At 37.2% G+C, this 16,373-nt stretch overlaps 1 protein-coding gene across 13 annotated transcripts in view; it reads right to left on the reverse strand.

Annotated features, from left to right (window-relative positions):
• The window catches only part of CLIP1 (CAP-Gly domain containing linker protein 1), a 69,539-nt gene that overhangs the window by 22,220 nt on the left and 30,946 nt on the right, over positions 1-16,373 (reverse strand). For 5 of the 13 annotated variants that reach the window (XM_040577458.1, XM_040577456.1, XM_040577457.1 and 2 more), the window contains 9 exons: positions 14,676-14,736; positions 13,671-13,703; positions 9,523-9,627; positions 5,535-6,479; positions 3,994-4,110; positions 2,911-2,968; positions 2,585-2,668; positions 905-1,061; positions 86-251 (listed from right to left, as the gene is read on the reverse strand). In XM_040577458.1, coding sequence (XP_040433392.1) covers positions 86-251; positions 905-1,061; positions 2,585-2,668; positions 2,911-2,968; positions 3,994-4,110; positions 5,535-6,479; positions 9,523-9,627; positions 13,671-13,703; positions 14,676-14,736 — 1,726 coding nt within the window. The remainder of the gene's footprint in view (positions 1-85; positions 252-904; positions 1,062-2,584; positions 2,669-2,910; positions 2,969-3,993; positions 4,111-5,534; positions 6,480-9,522; positions 9,628-13,670; positions 13,704-14,675; positions 14,737-16,373) is intronic. The other 8 variants (XM_040577467.1, XM_040577461.1, XM_040577468.1 and 5 more) reach the window with 3 other exon arrangements.

Genomic DNA, 16,373 nt, shown 5'->3' on the forward strand with positions numbered 1-16,373 from the left:
GTTGGAACACAGTTAAAGGTGCAGTGGTACATTGTGGTAACTATTCTCCCCATAATTAGCTAGTATTTTTTAATGTTTTTCTTACCATGTCCATTAGTTGATCCTGCATTTTTTTCAGCTCTTCTTGATGAGTCTTGAGAGTTTCTTGCTGACTCTGCTCAGCTTTCTGTGCTGTCTGTTCCACATTTTTCTGAAGCTGAACAGCCTTTTCATTTGCTTTTGTAAGCTCAAGTTGTATTTGCTCCAACTGCCTAAAAAGACCAAATAAAAGAACATTACTTTTTGCTGACAGCATGACAAGCACAGAGATAAAAGACTCTAAATTATGCTGAAGTCCTATATTTTGTCCAAACATTTAGGAAGAGATTTAATTATTTAACATATAGAGAATTTTCTGCTAAATTACACAATACACAAGTGGGTCCAAGCACTTGCTTGTGTGCAGAGTAACACCGTTGCCAGTTAACTTGCCCTCAGCCTGGGATTCTGAAAAGATAAAGAACTATTCTACCCACAATTTTTATTTGAAAGAAACCACATTTTCTCTTGCTGGTCAAAAAAGAGACCCGTGTATCTCCTCCATTTTCAAATAAAAGCCCAAAAACTTGTAACCAAATAATTACAAAGCACAATTATGAAACAGTATGTTATTAAAATGCTCATTTGCTCTGAACAGTGAGAAGTATATGCTACACGGAATTTTAGAAATTATAAAAGTGAAACTCTTCAAATCAGCGAGAGGAGACTATTTTGATTAATTTAGTTTGAAAGACTAAGTTCACTTGTCACATCAATGTGACACTCAGAAGCATCTTGCTCAGCTATTTGAAATGAGATAAAATGAGAAGCAAGGAATGCAGGAGTAAAGAACTAATGCAAAAATGTTCTGACAATGATGGAATACCTTTCTTTTAACCGTAGCTCATCATTCATTTTTGTAAGCTGGGCAGAGCTGTCCCCTGATGACTTCATGATCTCTGCTATGTCATTTTCTAGTTTGACTTTAGCTTGAGTCAGTTGCTGTTCTCTCTCTTCTCGCTCCTTCAGTTTCTCCTCCATCACTGAACAAGACAAAAGTTAGTAGTCTAGCAGATTTAATACAAAGGGAATACGCAGACTAGCTAGAAGATCATAAAGAACTATAAACAGAATAATATTGATGCTACAGACCTTCCAAATTACCTCTTCAAAATTAAAAATTATAATTGGTTTGAACTTTGCGCTGTGAACTGTAGCAGAAAGTTAAGAACACTTCAGAAATAGCAGTAAAGCAACTGGTGAAGTTTTATGTTTTTTTTTCTAGAAGCGAATCACTTAACTTCAGGCCATGAGAAGTTGTTAAGAGTCCTAATGCATATCAGAGGGTAACCAAGCAGTATAATAGGAGAAGCATGTGCACCTCTCCAGCTATTCAGCAGAAGAGCGGAAAACAAACAATGCAAGCAACATGAAGTTACAGGGAAAAATCATGGAATCAGAATGGTTTTGGTTGGAAGGGTCCTCAAAGACCATCTACTTCCAACCCTCTGCTGCAGGCAGCGATGCCTTCCACTAGACCAGGCTGCCCAAAGCCCCATCCAACCTGACCTTGAACACTTCCAGGGATGGGTCATCCACAGCTGCTCTGGACAGCCTTCTCCAGTGCCTCACCACCCTTATAGTAAAGAATTTCTTCCTAACATCTAAACCAAACCTACTCTCTTTTAGTTTAAAACCATTACCCCATACCCTATCACTACACCCCCTGATAAACAGTCTCTCCCCATCTTTCCTGTAGGCCCCCTTGAAGTACTGGAAGGCAGCTATAAGGTCTCCCTGGAGCCTTCTCTTCTCCAGACTGAACAACCCCAAATCCCTCAGTCTCTCTTCACAGGCGAGGTGCTCCAGCCCTCTGATCATCTTTGTGACCTTCCTCTGGACCTGCTCTAACAGGTCCATGTCTTTCTTCTGCTGGGGACCCCAGCATGACTCAGGCCAGGGCAGGCACTGCCACCAAGAGCAACAGCAGCCCTTGGCATGACTTGAGTCCCAACAATGCCTTGAAAGACTTGTTTACAGTGTACATAATCATTCCTAATTTCTTTCTAATTTGGTTTTAAATTGAGATGTACAGCTAGACAGATACAGCAAGCCTCCCACCTGCCAGATAAGAAAAAGGAGACAACCACACTAGCACACTGTCTTTTTGACGTCCTTAAAAAGAGAATACTGTTTATGTGGATTAATTAGTTTATACTTGTAAAGCTTCAGTCTGGTCACTAAGTCTTTGTCTGGTACTTGACCATTACCACAGCATGATTTTGTTGCAATGTTAAAGCAAAAATTTAACTACTGATTTGGAATACACTCAGCCAGGAAATCTTTTGCCTTACTGCACTATTTCCTTAACATCATGGTCACCTTGCTATATCACTATACAGTGCCACAAAAGTTAGTTTTGCCTAGAGAAAAGGCTTTCTTTTGATGGCATATGCATTTGTGAAAGCATTACACGCAATGTAAGGTATGGCAAGCTGAGCAGGAGGCATAAGAAAGCACAAAGCTGATGCATATTTCAAAACATTCCATTTTATTACTTCCTTACCAGTCAAATTAGACTTCAGTTGTTCCAGTTCTGAAGACATGAGTGCAAATTGCTCTTCTTTTTGGTTTAGTTTTTTTATTGTTTCTATGCAAGTAAAATTTTAAAGACAAAGTTAGTAACTACTTAGATTCCAACAATTCCACCTACTTGCAAGGTATGTTACTCTCAAGAAGAGAGGCTGCAAGTAGTCCTGTCCTTTCCCTAGCTGCTGAAACTGCTGTATTGCCAGGTTTAAATTTGAAAGCACATGAAAGAAAACACTTTTATTTTGCAGTATAATTTTCTGTAGCTCTTAAGATCTTCATTTACTTTAGTAGCAGACATACCTTGCATAGTTTGTTGAACGTTTTCTGCTTCATCAGCTGCACTAGTAAACTTTTCTTTCTGAAAAAATAGACAAAAACCTAAGGTCAGGTTTGATGTTAACAGTATAATTCAACCACTGAATTTATATTAGGTATTTTTTCATGGAGAAAATATATCAAGTTTTCACTCCTATCATAAACAGACCTGAAGTTTTTGAATTACTGTTTAGCATAGATGTATTCAACAACATAATGCAAGATTTCTCCCTTGCCTTGTTTGTAAGCAAGTCCCTAAACTTTCAAAATAACTTCTCCATCAGCAAGCATAGCAACAGAGCTGCAGCCACAGAGTCTCTTGTAGGAGGCATTATGTGTGGGCCTCTCAATGTCAGAAGCTATCCATGTTATCCACATTACTCATGTGCTGCACAATGGACTTCTGCAACCCTGTGATCAATCTCACACGAGCGTTTTCCAGCTTTACCAGCAGGAAGAGATGCTAGACTGTGAAAAAAAGGTAGGATGTTGAGGAAGACAATAAATGAGTCTTCTCCATCAGCCTCAAATATTTACTATGACCACAGAAAGATTTTATGACAGGGACAGTAAAAATTAAGCAGCTTGTCTTTTTATTGCTAATTAGCTAGTTTCTCAGGAGAATCCCACCCATCCACAGGATACCTACAGAATTAATTAAATTTGCAAAATGAGAAATCAGGTGAAAACTATCTTTGAGAAACATTTGAGACATTCCTGTAGCAAGCATTAATTTATACAGTAGTTATGATGATAAAGGGCCATATGTTCCTTCAAGAATAGTCTAAATTTAAAGCTGCACGATGCTTTTGACGTGGCTTAATATTTTATCTGAAATCTCTAATGGATGAGTTCTATTTAAACAAATCACCTGATAACACAAGTCAGGTGAAATGCTCTTTTCATTCTGAGATGGATCTTATTAGTCATGAGCCATTGCCTTCTATTCATGAAGATCATAGCTTTGAAAGACTGCTCAGGCAGAACTGATCCTCAGAATTCAATTATGCTCTCACCACGAAAACCAAAATCCAACGGATAAAGTCAAAATTTTTGATTATTACTCACCAAAATCTGAAGTTCCTTTTCCAAAGAATCTTTAACTTGATTTACTGCACTCAAGTTTTTCTCAAGGTCAAGAAGCTTTTGCTCTTTGCCCTGCAGTTCTTTGGCCAGATTACTAGCCTAATGAATATGGTCAAATGGAGTAAAATAAAATTACAAACATGAATGATAAAAACAGGGAAATTAAAAGTTGAATCTGAAATAAATAACTAGAATATTAAAATCACTGTAAGATGACAAAATAAAAATAAACTGAAGGAAAAAGAAATGTAATGTGTTAACTGAGTGAAGCTGATTTCCACTGATGACTACATCACAGTACTAATTGGATCTTGAAATGCTTGAAATAATAATTAAAATTTAGTGATCTTAGAATTAATGGTGAAAACATTTAATGGCAGGCATTTTGGAGTACACTGAAACATTTCAAAATACAGTTACAGCATCAGTTGAATTAGCAGTTTTGGTTCTTAACTGTTTTAATCTTTTGAACTGATAAATTTAGAATTTATGTTTCAACTGGCTATTCAGACCAATACACATATGGAGATGTCATTTTCCAAAAGGTTCTGTACCTCACCCAGGAGGTAGTGCAGAAACCCAGCGTGAGCTCAAAAATTGTGCCAAAGGTCCACAGAAATCTAGTATCTTGGAACCATCTGTGAAGGACTTAGGAAAGCTGTTTCCAGCTACCTTCCCACTACTTCTACAACTGGAGCTCTAGCTTGTCAGGTCATGCACAAGTTGGGGATGTTTGGGCAACCCCCCAAATTAAATGGAAACTTAACACTGTTATTGTTAGCTGCAGTGGCAGAACAACTTTCAAGTACTGAACGGCATAGCATACTATCAACCTCAAAGAGACACTTCATCCAAAACCAAGAAAAACCTCAGTAAGATACATCAAGCTGCAGTCTGTGCTTCAAAAATACTGTGAAAAGGTTCCTGACAACACCACTGCATACTCTTATCTTAAAGGAAAGTTCCTCCAGGATTTTTTGTTTGTTTGTTTGTTTCATTTTTAATGGCATTCTCTTGCCTCTTCCATCATCATCTTTGATGAGAGGAAAGGTGAAGATACTAATTCTATCAGCATTTCTTTAGGTGGAAGATTGGGAACACAGATTCTCTTTACAACTCAATATAATCAACAGAGGAAAACATTCCCCCATGAGCTCCACGTCATATTATCTGAATATTTTCAAACTTCCACCAAACGTTAAAAATTTGTATGTGGGTTCTTCTCCCGAATAAACCAATAAAGTAATTTTTCCATAACAAAGTTTTCAGCAGAGGCCTCTGTAAGTCTGCAGGAAGAAAGTACAGCAAGAAATTTTCTTTTGCTGAGTGGTGCAGACCAAGCAGAAAAACCTGTTTAGAGATCTGACCCAGTTAACGCTTTCTCTGCACCTCCTCAGATGGTACTAAGATACTCTTTTAATACAACAGTTTTTTTCTGTGATGAGTTTGCTATAGCAGTTTAGAACAATACAAATGTAAAATAAAAGCAAAATAAAAATAAAAAGATGGATGTTGATACAAACCTTGCTACTTTCATCAACCTTTTCAGTCTCTAAATTCTGTATCTGTTTCTCAGCTGCCTCAAGCTGCTTGCTAAGTTTCTGGACTTCCAATTTACCTTCAGAATTGGCTTTCTGAAGTGCATCAAGGTCCAAAAGCTTTTCTTCAGAAGCTTTGATCTGTTGTGTAAGACTACCAATAACTTTGGTTTGTTCATTGCACTTGGCTTGCAGTACCTCTAGCTCCTTTACCTTTATTTCAGCTTCCTGTAATTTGTTTAAAGTGTCTTCCATTTCTACTAGATGCTGATCTTCCACACTTTCCAGTTTGGTCTTCAAGCTTTCCAGGTTTTGCTCTTTCTCCTCTGTAACTGCTATTAATTTTGCTTTCAGGGCTTCGATCTCTTTTAAATGATGAGACTTTTCATTTTCCTGCTTCAGCTTTAAATTTGACATTTCATTTTCATAGTCTAATTTAATCTTCTCAATTTGAGTCTTTAACTCTGCAAATTCTGCTGTCTGAGCCCCTACACCTTTGCTGAAAGAAACTTTTAGTTCTTCCATTGCTTGCTGATGGGAGGCAATTGCAGATTCCAGCTTTGATTTCCACAGCTCCGTTACATCTGAATTCTCCTTGTTGGCATGATCAAGCTTAGTTTTCAATGATTCATTTTCTTTTGCCATTTTCTCATTTGAAGCTGAAAGTGATTTGATCTCTTTCCGGAGTGCTTCTTCACTGATTTCAAACTTCTCTTTCAGTGAATTCATCTCACTCTGATGTTCTTTGCCAACTGCTGCCATTTTTTCTTGCAAAGAACTTATTTCTTGTAACAATGAAAGAGAAGTATCCACATCATCAATGTGTTTGCTAGACTCTAATCTCCCTCGAAGCTCAGCTACTTCCTTCACCCGCAATGCTAGATCTCTTTCTAGTTCCATGATGCGAGATTTTTCTGATACTGTGGCCACCTATGATTAACAGCATTTTAAGAAAAGAAGAAAGAATTATAAAAGATATGTTTAATAGACACAGATACTTAGACCACAGTGAAAAGAAATTACCAAGCATTGCAAACCAACATCAGTAGTATATTCTTACCAGCATTTTGGATTATAATACCTCTGAGTTTCATTGCCAAATCCTATTTTTATGGAAGTGCTAAAGAAACCTTAAGTAAAAGAAAATGCTGCTTTTATATGGAAGGCTGTGAAACAAGACCAACTGTTATTTCATTTATGTATAAGCTATTGCTAAAAAAAGTACAGATGTCCACATCTTTGTGTTCTGTGCATTTTGAATTCCACCTTTTGGGAGAACATATTTAAGTTGATTTTTCTGAAGTTATCTAGAAATAACAACTTGCTAAATAACAGCTTACAAACTACACTTATGTATATTAAACACATTTAAGAAAATGTTTCTCAGAACCATTTTAAAGCAGACTGAGATAGGAGAACCCCCAGGTCCCTAATTGTTGAAATAATTGCTTCCAGATTCATTTTATGTCAGTTATGAGACTGTCAGAGAAAAATAATTTTTTAGCCTACAAATGCCTGAAACTCCTTTGATATCTAATCCATTGTTCTCTCTGAAAAAAGTGTCCTCACTTTATCTGAGCTTTTCAACAACTGTTGAAGAAACTTCTGGTATGCAAAAACAACAAAGCCAGCACAATGATTTCTAACTGGGAAATCACTGTTTCAGCCTTCTTATTATACCAACATTCTGAAAAAATATTACTTACCTGCAATTGCTCTTTAAAAGTACTTATTATACACTACCTTCTTGGTTTTATAATATTCAGCCCTACCTTCGAGCCATGTGTGTGTGTGCATGATTATAAATATGCTTTCAAGAAGCACCAATCATATGTATTATGACACATTCAAACATCTATCCTGATCTAGTCAAAAAATCTAATACTCCGCATCTTCCTAATTAAAGAAAGTGGTTGGAATAGACAAAGACACATAGGGAGTATTATCTGAAGCGAGCAGTGCATAAATCATCACAGAAAAGCAATGGGATTATTTGAAAAAGTACAAATACATAGACAAATAATTGAATTTTGAGTATCATACAAAAACCGTCAAGTGTTTATTTGCCTACTCTGCTATGGACAGAAATGAAAAAAATGTTTTCATTCTTTCTGGTGAAGAAACCATTTATGAACAGGGAAAAGGTAAAAAATATTTTATGATCCTGCAGGAAAAAAAAAATCACAAGTAGAGAACTAGCATCTCTTTCCAGCTGAACCCTGTGCTTCGTAAGTTTTAAATATTTGTGATGACCTTCAGCTTTGTTTGGAGAAAGATAACAGTATTAGCTTTTATCTTCTAAGACAAAGAAACAATGTAGTAACTAGAGGAAGTTCACACCTTGTCATGCAGAAAATTTGTCAGTTTGAGAAAAAGGCAGAATGAAATTCACTGCTTCATTATGTCAAGCAACCGTGAAAGATTTAGATTATAAAATGTACCATAAAAGAGCCAGTACTCATGGTTTATTTCCATTGCATTGCTCCACACGGAAAATGTACCTGATTCATCACCTCTGGAAGCAGATTTACAGGTTTTCAGTAAGCAGACACCTGATAACTGAACCTGAATGGCGCCCTATTAAGTATTTGTTACATTATCTATTACTGGGCGTTCGCTGTCTCTTTATAAAGATGCCACATACCAGAAACAATGAACAAGGGCATCTTGAAGTAATATCGGTATGTACTTACATGTAAAGAATTTAGGACAAAAGGCACTTATAAACAATGGCATATCATTAGGCGTGACCTAGATTCTCTTTCCATGGCTGGACCTGACAGAAGGGTATGGAAATATCACCTTATGCTACTGTTTAGCTACCATTTAGTTGACCTTGTTGAAACGCCCAGTAACACTGGGAAAACATTAAGTTCAACAGAGGTGATCATTAGTGAATTCTTACTACAGCTGCGAGTTCCTTCTTCCCATCTTCTCTTTAGCAGCTGTAGTTAGGCTGGTTACCCACAGAATGACCCATTTTTGGAAGTGGTCAATGTGCTCCTACGGAACAACGTTCTGTTATTTGCACAGCGAAGCAACCATCCCATCCTCCTCTCAAAGCCAGGGATTCCCTACCATGCCCATAACATGCTCCTAGCTTGTGGTCATTTCAGATTTCTTGGATTTGGCATTTCATGAATGATTTATGAACTACTAAATAAAAATTAAAATAAATAAACAAATCTCACCACCAAAAACTGTTATGCCTTTGCTGTCAAATAAGCCCAGAGACATAATGCAATGTTAGAGCACAGTAGGCTTTTCTAAAAGACACGTGAAGAGCTGAGGTCAACCACAGCAGCCTTGTGGGCCTTGTTTCAAATAAAACTGAGTACAGTTAGCACCTCCCTAGCAAGAAAAAAACTTGCAGAAACATGCTGAAAATCTTAGGAATCAACATCAGCTAAACCTGTCTTGGGAAAAAGTATGTTTTGGGACTCTGTAATGTTTTGACAGGCAATGGTATTACTAATACTACTGGATACCCACGAAAAGATTGTGTCATGGGTAAAAAAAAAAAAAAAAAAAAAAAAAAAAAAAAAAAAAGCACTGCAAACCATGACTTAGCAGATAGCACAGCCACTATTTAGGACCTCAGAAACCCAGCCCCCAAATTCTAAGTTTGTGTTAAAAGCACTGGCAAACTGGAACTTACTTCTTTTGGATATAATGAACTATGCTATTTCTGCCACTTTTGGCCTAGATTTAAGCATTACTTTTGTGCTTTGAAATCATCTTACCTGAATTCTTCTGAAGAAATGAGTACACATATACAGGCATACACACACACACAACCGAAGCTCAAAATTAATGCTAATTTTTAAGAGTGTTCCAGCTACATCTATAGCAGGTACTGGTCGTGGCAGGAGCAAGAATCTCTCTCAGCATGTGTGAAACCCAGCAGGCTGTGTCATCAGAAATCTTCCACAACACAAATCAGTCTTGTTATTTAAATAGTGAAAACCATTACCCTAGTGTCTTCTAACTCCCTCTGGAGTTTGTCAGCTTTGGTCTTTTCAAAGAGCAGGCTCTGTTCAAGCTCCTTAATGCGGGCATGCTCCAGTTTGGTCTGCGTCTGTTAGTGAAAAGGGAAAGGAAGAGAACACAACGGTGCCACCATCACATGCCAGCACACAAGGAGGGAGCCACATGCAGGCCGTGCTGCCAGAATCTTCTATCAATGATGAGCAGAGAAGATGCAGTGGATAAAATGAACAGGGAAATGCTATGGATGAGAAAGATGGACTGAAAAGTGTAAATGGACTGATGTGTAAAAAATAAAAAATAAATCACAAACGAAGAAGTATGAACAAAAACGTTTCATGCAGCCAAGTAGAAGTTATTTACCAGTACATGAAGTTTTCAGCACAAATTAGAATAGTTATGAAAAAGTATATATAAATATATATACACCTGTTCTAAGAGGATGATATGTCCCTTTCCTCATCATCCCACTAACTTTTTTTAATGCATTGGGCTTATTTTTAAATGATTTAATTATGAACCAGGGGAGAATTCACTACTGAAGCTCATGTAACAAAACTTTTTTTTTTTTTTTTAAAGCAATAGTAGCTGCATCTCGAGTTTTAGCCATAAAAATCCTTTTGGTCAAGACCAGGGAACATTAAGGTTCATTTGTCACTAGGGTATGAATTATTTCAATAGAAATAGAAAGGGCATGGTTGCCTATAACTGCAGAACCCCCTTAGTTTATCCCTCTTCTCCTCTTCCAAAAAGAAAGCTAGCAACAAATAAGATTCTTCAAAACCAGGGGAAAAAGTGAATCAGCCTGGTTGTTCCATAATTGCCGAAGCCTAAATACATTGAACAAGATGTACAAGTGATAAGATTAAAAAAATAAATTGTAATTCTCATAGGTTCCTAAAAAGCACAGAAAGTACCTGTAACAAAATAAGCAGCACCTCCTGCCTTTTGGTTATAAAGAGATAGAATTATTTTTTTTTAGCAAGAGCACAGAACATCAGTAAACTCGATACCTAGGCTCCAAGATGCTCCAAGAAGCCCCCAAGAGAGCTTGAAGTTTGAGAGATGCAAGTAAAGTCCAGCAGTTAGTTCATATCTGACTTACACCACTGAAATGGGGAACAGGGGTGAGTGTGTGTGTGCACGCGTGGGTGGAATAGAAAGAAGTAATATAGAGTTATTTCTGAAATGCTGAGATCCAAGTATTGTGTCAATCTTGACTGGTCGCTGTTAGTTTAAATGTATGAAACAATCCAAATTAAAAGTATTCTGAAAGTGCACTGTTGCTTCACGTGTCTTTTCCAAAAAAGGACAGCTTAAGGACCTTGCCCACATCAAGAGTAAGGTGGATCTCCAGAAAAAAACTGAACGACGTTCTGTCTGGTTATGCTAAGATGTGATTAAGAGCCCAAGAAGTTGCATCCATCAGCCTTGATGAAAGTTCTCTAGCTTCAGCAGTTACTTTACTACAGAACAAGTAGTAAAGTAGTAAACAAGTAGTAAAGTAGTACACAGTAACCCCCAAGCCTTACGAACTGCTATTAGTAGAGTCCTGCAGCCTGAAAAGCTACCCATTGACCACTGGGCTGAAAGAATCCAAAAGGAAGGAAGAGCGTGAATCATTCCAAAGCCACACTGCTGCCAAACCCACAGCACAGCAGTGTGCACACAGCTGGCAGGACACTGCTGCTTCTCTGATCTTTGCAAATGCTATTTAAATATCCCTACAGAACTGTGTTATTTATAGAGTGACAAGCTGATTAGCACTGCCTCCAAACCAGCCACAGCGGTTAAAGATCCTAGGCAGTCTCTGCAGAGAAGGTGAGATAGGGACGAAACTCTTGTTTTGCTTCAGGCCTGTTCTCCAATCACAGTATTCCTTCTGACAGCACCAAGTTATCAAGTTTACCTTCCTCTCCCAAAGCATGTAGACATCTGGTGGTTTCAAACAGTTTTTAAAAACATTTTTCCAGCTGAAAAAAGAGTTGGCTGTTTTACTATGCAGTTACTAGGTCTAAAATACTAAATCCCTAAAGCATTAAAACTTGCTTCTTAGATTTGTTCTGGTTTTGGTATTCCATAGCAGATTTGTTTCTCTATCAGTGGAAGATATTCAGTGTACACAAGGAAAAAAAGAACAAAAACACAAACATAAAACATGAGAACATGGCTTATTGTTTTTGTCTCTCAGTCTTTGAAAACTAAACTAAATATTCTAAGGGAAATAACTATTTTTAAAAGTGGCTATAATTCAGCCCCCTCTCTGAGACTGATTAGTATTACTTCTGTTCCACAACAAAATTATAAGTCTGAAAATGAATCTATTTTTAAAAATTGAATATTCATGCCTTTCTTGCTCTAAATCCCATTAGGGATTTATTAGAAAACAAGTCCCAAACCTGATAGCTGCAGAATTCTCCTTGCATCACTTTGCAAAATATGCTACCTTAAGATTTGCTATACTATACATAAAAACCAAAATACTTTGACCATTAATTTTATTGAAATTGCTTCAATACTGCATAGATCAGATATACCATCATTGATTATGATTCTATGATTACCATTTTTTTTTAACCCCCATCTCTTATATACTACAAAGGAGAATAAAATAAAATCCTACCAAAAATAAAATAAAAACTAAAAAAAAAGAAAAAGAAAAAGAGAAATGTCTAAAAGATTGTGTTCCTCTTTGAGGAAATCCAGAGCACAGTAAACTGACAAGAGCAGAGTACCATAAAAAGAAAAAAAGAATTTGATTTTAAACCTCAAATTGGATGGAAAAGAAAAACAAAAAGCAAGCAAACAAACAAAACCCACAAAGCATCTTCCCCTTCTCTAAAGTTTCACAGTTAGATTAGGCAAGGGGGAAATGGGACAAGCCTTACTCTGGCTTGAACCCTAAAGAATTCCACTAAAATCAAATGTCAGAAAGCAGTCATTGGTTATTTTCAGCATTTATGTATTCTAGCTACACTTTCACTTCAAAATAAACCTTCAGTTAAGTTCTCCATCTACAGGTAAAACTATGAAATTGTGCTTAAACCATAAAAGCTGATAATTGATTCTAGAATAGGGGCAAGATGACCTTCAGTTCCTTCGTGCTGGGATAACAACCACAGAACACGACAGATTATGAAGCATTATCCTGGAAACTAAGTGATCACCCAGTTCTCTTCTTCAGAGAGTGGAGATGTCCATTTTTATGGAGAAATTAGAACAGGGAAATAAGGAATAAAGATAGGATTAAACAAGGAGTGCACAAAACGAGAGAAAGGAAGGGCACATGCAGATTTACTTCTAACACACCGTGAGCCTGATTGGAAGAATAGAGGAGACCCGGATCGCTGAAGTAGCTTCGCAAAAGGAACACCTAAGAATGCACAGCAGGAAACCAGTTTTAGTCTTGAGAACTTCCTATCTTGGCTGGGGATGCAGCAGAGGAGGCAGCCTGTGATAATTTTTCCTAAATCCAATCAAAGAGAGGGCTTTTAAATTCCACTATTCTGAGCTATGGAAGCAAGAGGGCTGCTTTAATGTCTTGTAAGGCAATTTCTGCTATCCATTTACATATATTTTTCCTGCATAATTCAAAGGGAAGCTACAGTAAAATAGACAGCTTTAAAACGTCTTAAAAACTAGCGTGCAATCATCTCTCCCCTTCGCATTTTATGAAAAAAAAATCAGGGGAGGTAGGGAACATACCATTTTCTCCCTCAGAAAAATTAATTGGCTAGATGCAAACTGCATCAATTGAACAGCAGTAAGAGCTCATAGGAAACGGCGCAGGATTTTGTGAAGACAGCAACTAAAATCCTACATAAATGAAAGACATTTCAGGATCCACGACAGTCATTTTCTACAAGCTCCTATGCTCTCCAATTAGGCGCAAAGTTTTTGCCCACAGAGAATTCTAATGACACATTTGCCCTCTCTACAGTTAATGGGGATTACAACGTTTAGTCATTACACACATTCTTTTTGATAAACGTAATTGCTCTGAAAGCAACATGCACACAAATACTAGAGTCAATGTTTCAATAACAGATTATGCAGTTAGTGAATAAGTATAAGCATTTTCTGCACACAATCTGTTAACATGGGATGTCTCCGCACATTTAAGTGCCCTCTTACATTTTCTGGATCTTCCGAAATCTGCCTCTTTCGCTATCAGTAAAATTAAAAAACAAAAACAAACAAAAATATTTCACCTGAAGACTTAGCACTATCATTCCAACACAAACATCAGGATACATCTCATTATCTTGTATTAACTTTAAATTCTTGAAGCTATGCAGCTTGACAGACCAGGCTCTTTAAGATGGTCTGCCAGGAATATCCACTGAGTTAACAAAAAATAGAGAACTATAAGTTTCCATGGACTAAATAATAAAAGGATCATTCTATGAAGAGTCTAGATAGGTATCTTAAAATGAATGGAAGACTAAAATAAAAGAAATGTTATATGAAATGAATCACTTTCATAAGGCTAGCACTTTAATCGTAAAGGGTTCACAGGGACACAAGTCAGTTAACTTTGTTCTCTATACCGTGCAAGAGTCTAATATTTTTCAGATTAAACAACAAATCGAGTAGAATAACTAATATGTATTTTGCTTTTTAATTTGTAATTTGGGATAAAAATTGGTAGTGTTCAAGTTATTAAGAGCAATTCTTCACTAAATGTTTCCGAACCTGATTGCATAATAACACTATTATAATGCACACGTGAATGGCTGTTTAGATTTTGGGTACAACTGTCCTGACAGAATATTTTTTTTAATAAATCTTCCATTAGAAGACATTAAAAACATTAGTAAGATATAAAATAATGTAAAATATCAAAAAATAGAGTTTTCAATTAAATTATTCTAAACAACTACTGCCATTCTACAGTAGAACCCTTGCTAAAGTGTATAACTGAATTAAAGGTGCAATCCCGCAATTCCAGGGTGGTTAGCTTACTCCGGGACTGCAGAAATGGGAATTACTTTGATGTGCTTTGCATATTCATGGACCAGGATTGCATCTCTTAATCATTCCTGCCACTGTCTTCCAGAGAACAGTCCAATTTGGATGAAGCGGTTGCATTTTTGTGTCCAACTATATATACTGTTTGCAAAGCTGGAGCTATTTTACCTCTAGGTCTCCTTTGGTAATGGATTCTTCTTCCACACGGAACTGAAGGTCTTCAACTTTCCTGTGGGGACAATTCATTAAAATTCAGATAACTTTGAAAGAAAATGCTTTCAAGCTCAGTTTTCAGTGGAAATCTGCCAGCAAACTGCTAGAAACATTAAGACATGAGAAGTATTTCACAAAGAAGGAAAGACACCGTCTTTAAAGAGCAAGCTCTAACAAAGGCATCTTCCTACAGCTGTATGAAGAAAGCATTTGGTAATTTTCTGAGGAGTTAAAAAGAAAACCTCTGTGTCAATGTTGTTTCTCTTAGTCCTTCACCCTTCTGCACACATTCTGCGTATTCTGCCATTAAGCTAAGAAACAGAAAGTTAGGAAATATCCAAGATTCCCAAGAGCTTTCTGGTAGTGCGCTGGTCCACTCACATCAAAACTCTAGCATAGACAAGCACTTTATTAGCCGTCAAGATGAACTGCAAGATACAGACTGGGAGTGCGTGCAGGAACACAGATACAGCTTGCCTTGTTCATACAGCAGTTTTAGAGTGCTGTATGATAGATAGAGGTGAGGAGACGGTGACTGACCTAAAATTTTTAAAAAGCTATTTCCTCCCACCCCTTTATCTGGTATGCCCCAATGAACAAGGGGCCAGATCTCCTCCTTTCAACACAGTAAGATGGGGCAAAGGAAGAGACAAGCATGCCTTCTTTCCTTTGAATTGCACATGCTGCTGGTGCCCGGAGCTTGGCTGGCAGATGTAGAAATCATTACATCAAAGGGAGTTACAAGCGACGGATGTCTAAAATAAAAGGATGGTAAGAACTTCTGATTGTCTCACCCCTATGCTTTGGAAACAGAGGATTAAAGATTATTTGACTTCAAGTTACTGCTGAGACTGACTTGAATACATATCACAGAGAGCTTTCAAAGTAAACAAACCTAGAGTGGCTAGGAGGAAGGAGAAATATTACACTGCTGAAGCCATGAAATGTTTTCCTGGCTGTAAGACGTCACTTCAGTTAATGGGTAGCAGGCAGCCACAGCAGCACTGTTATGCTGCTTAGCAACACGCTGAAGGTGAGCTCAAGGCCATGGAGGATTTCGGTGAAAGAGACCCCCACTGACCTGACATTCAGTGAAAAGAGGTTTACAGCCAGGCTACCAGAGGTGCTGCAAAGCTTTTAAAATTATTTTTATTTATTATTAAATTAAACAAACAAAACATTGCATTATTTTGTAGAGGTTATACAAATAATTTTATTCCTAACTGCACTGTTTATTTTGCAAATTCATTACAAGTGGGTCCCAAAAAATGGAGCATGAAAATTGTAATGGAATTACCCAGGGTTTACCATTGGATCTTCTCATCTGTGTTTTCCAGCTTTAGGGAAGCCTTTCAGAGAGGTTGACATCCGACTGATTCCAGGGGAGTACACAAGCCTACAGCAGACTCACAATGGGTTTCTAAATAGACTCTCACTATTCAAAAGCATTCAGAATCCACAAAAACAATTTACCAGATTATTTCCTCAACTAACCTTGCTCATCAATTTGATAATTTCAATTCTTTTCCTCAAATGATTAAGAAAACCAATTAGTAAAGGCACTAAAAGTAATGGCTTTGAAGATTTTACTGTAAGAGACAGCCCCTACGTAGAAACACATGAATAGTTTAAAATTATTCACAAGAGCACTAA

This window comes from Cygnus olor, chromosome 17, assembly GCF_009769625.2.
Source record: "Cygnus olor isolate bCygOlo1 chromosome 17, bCygOlo1.pri.v2, whole genome shotgun sequence".
Taxonomy (NCBI): domain Eukaryota; kingdom Metazoa; phylum Chordata; class Aves; order Anseriformes; family Anatidae; genus Cygnus; species Cygnus olor.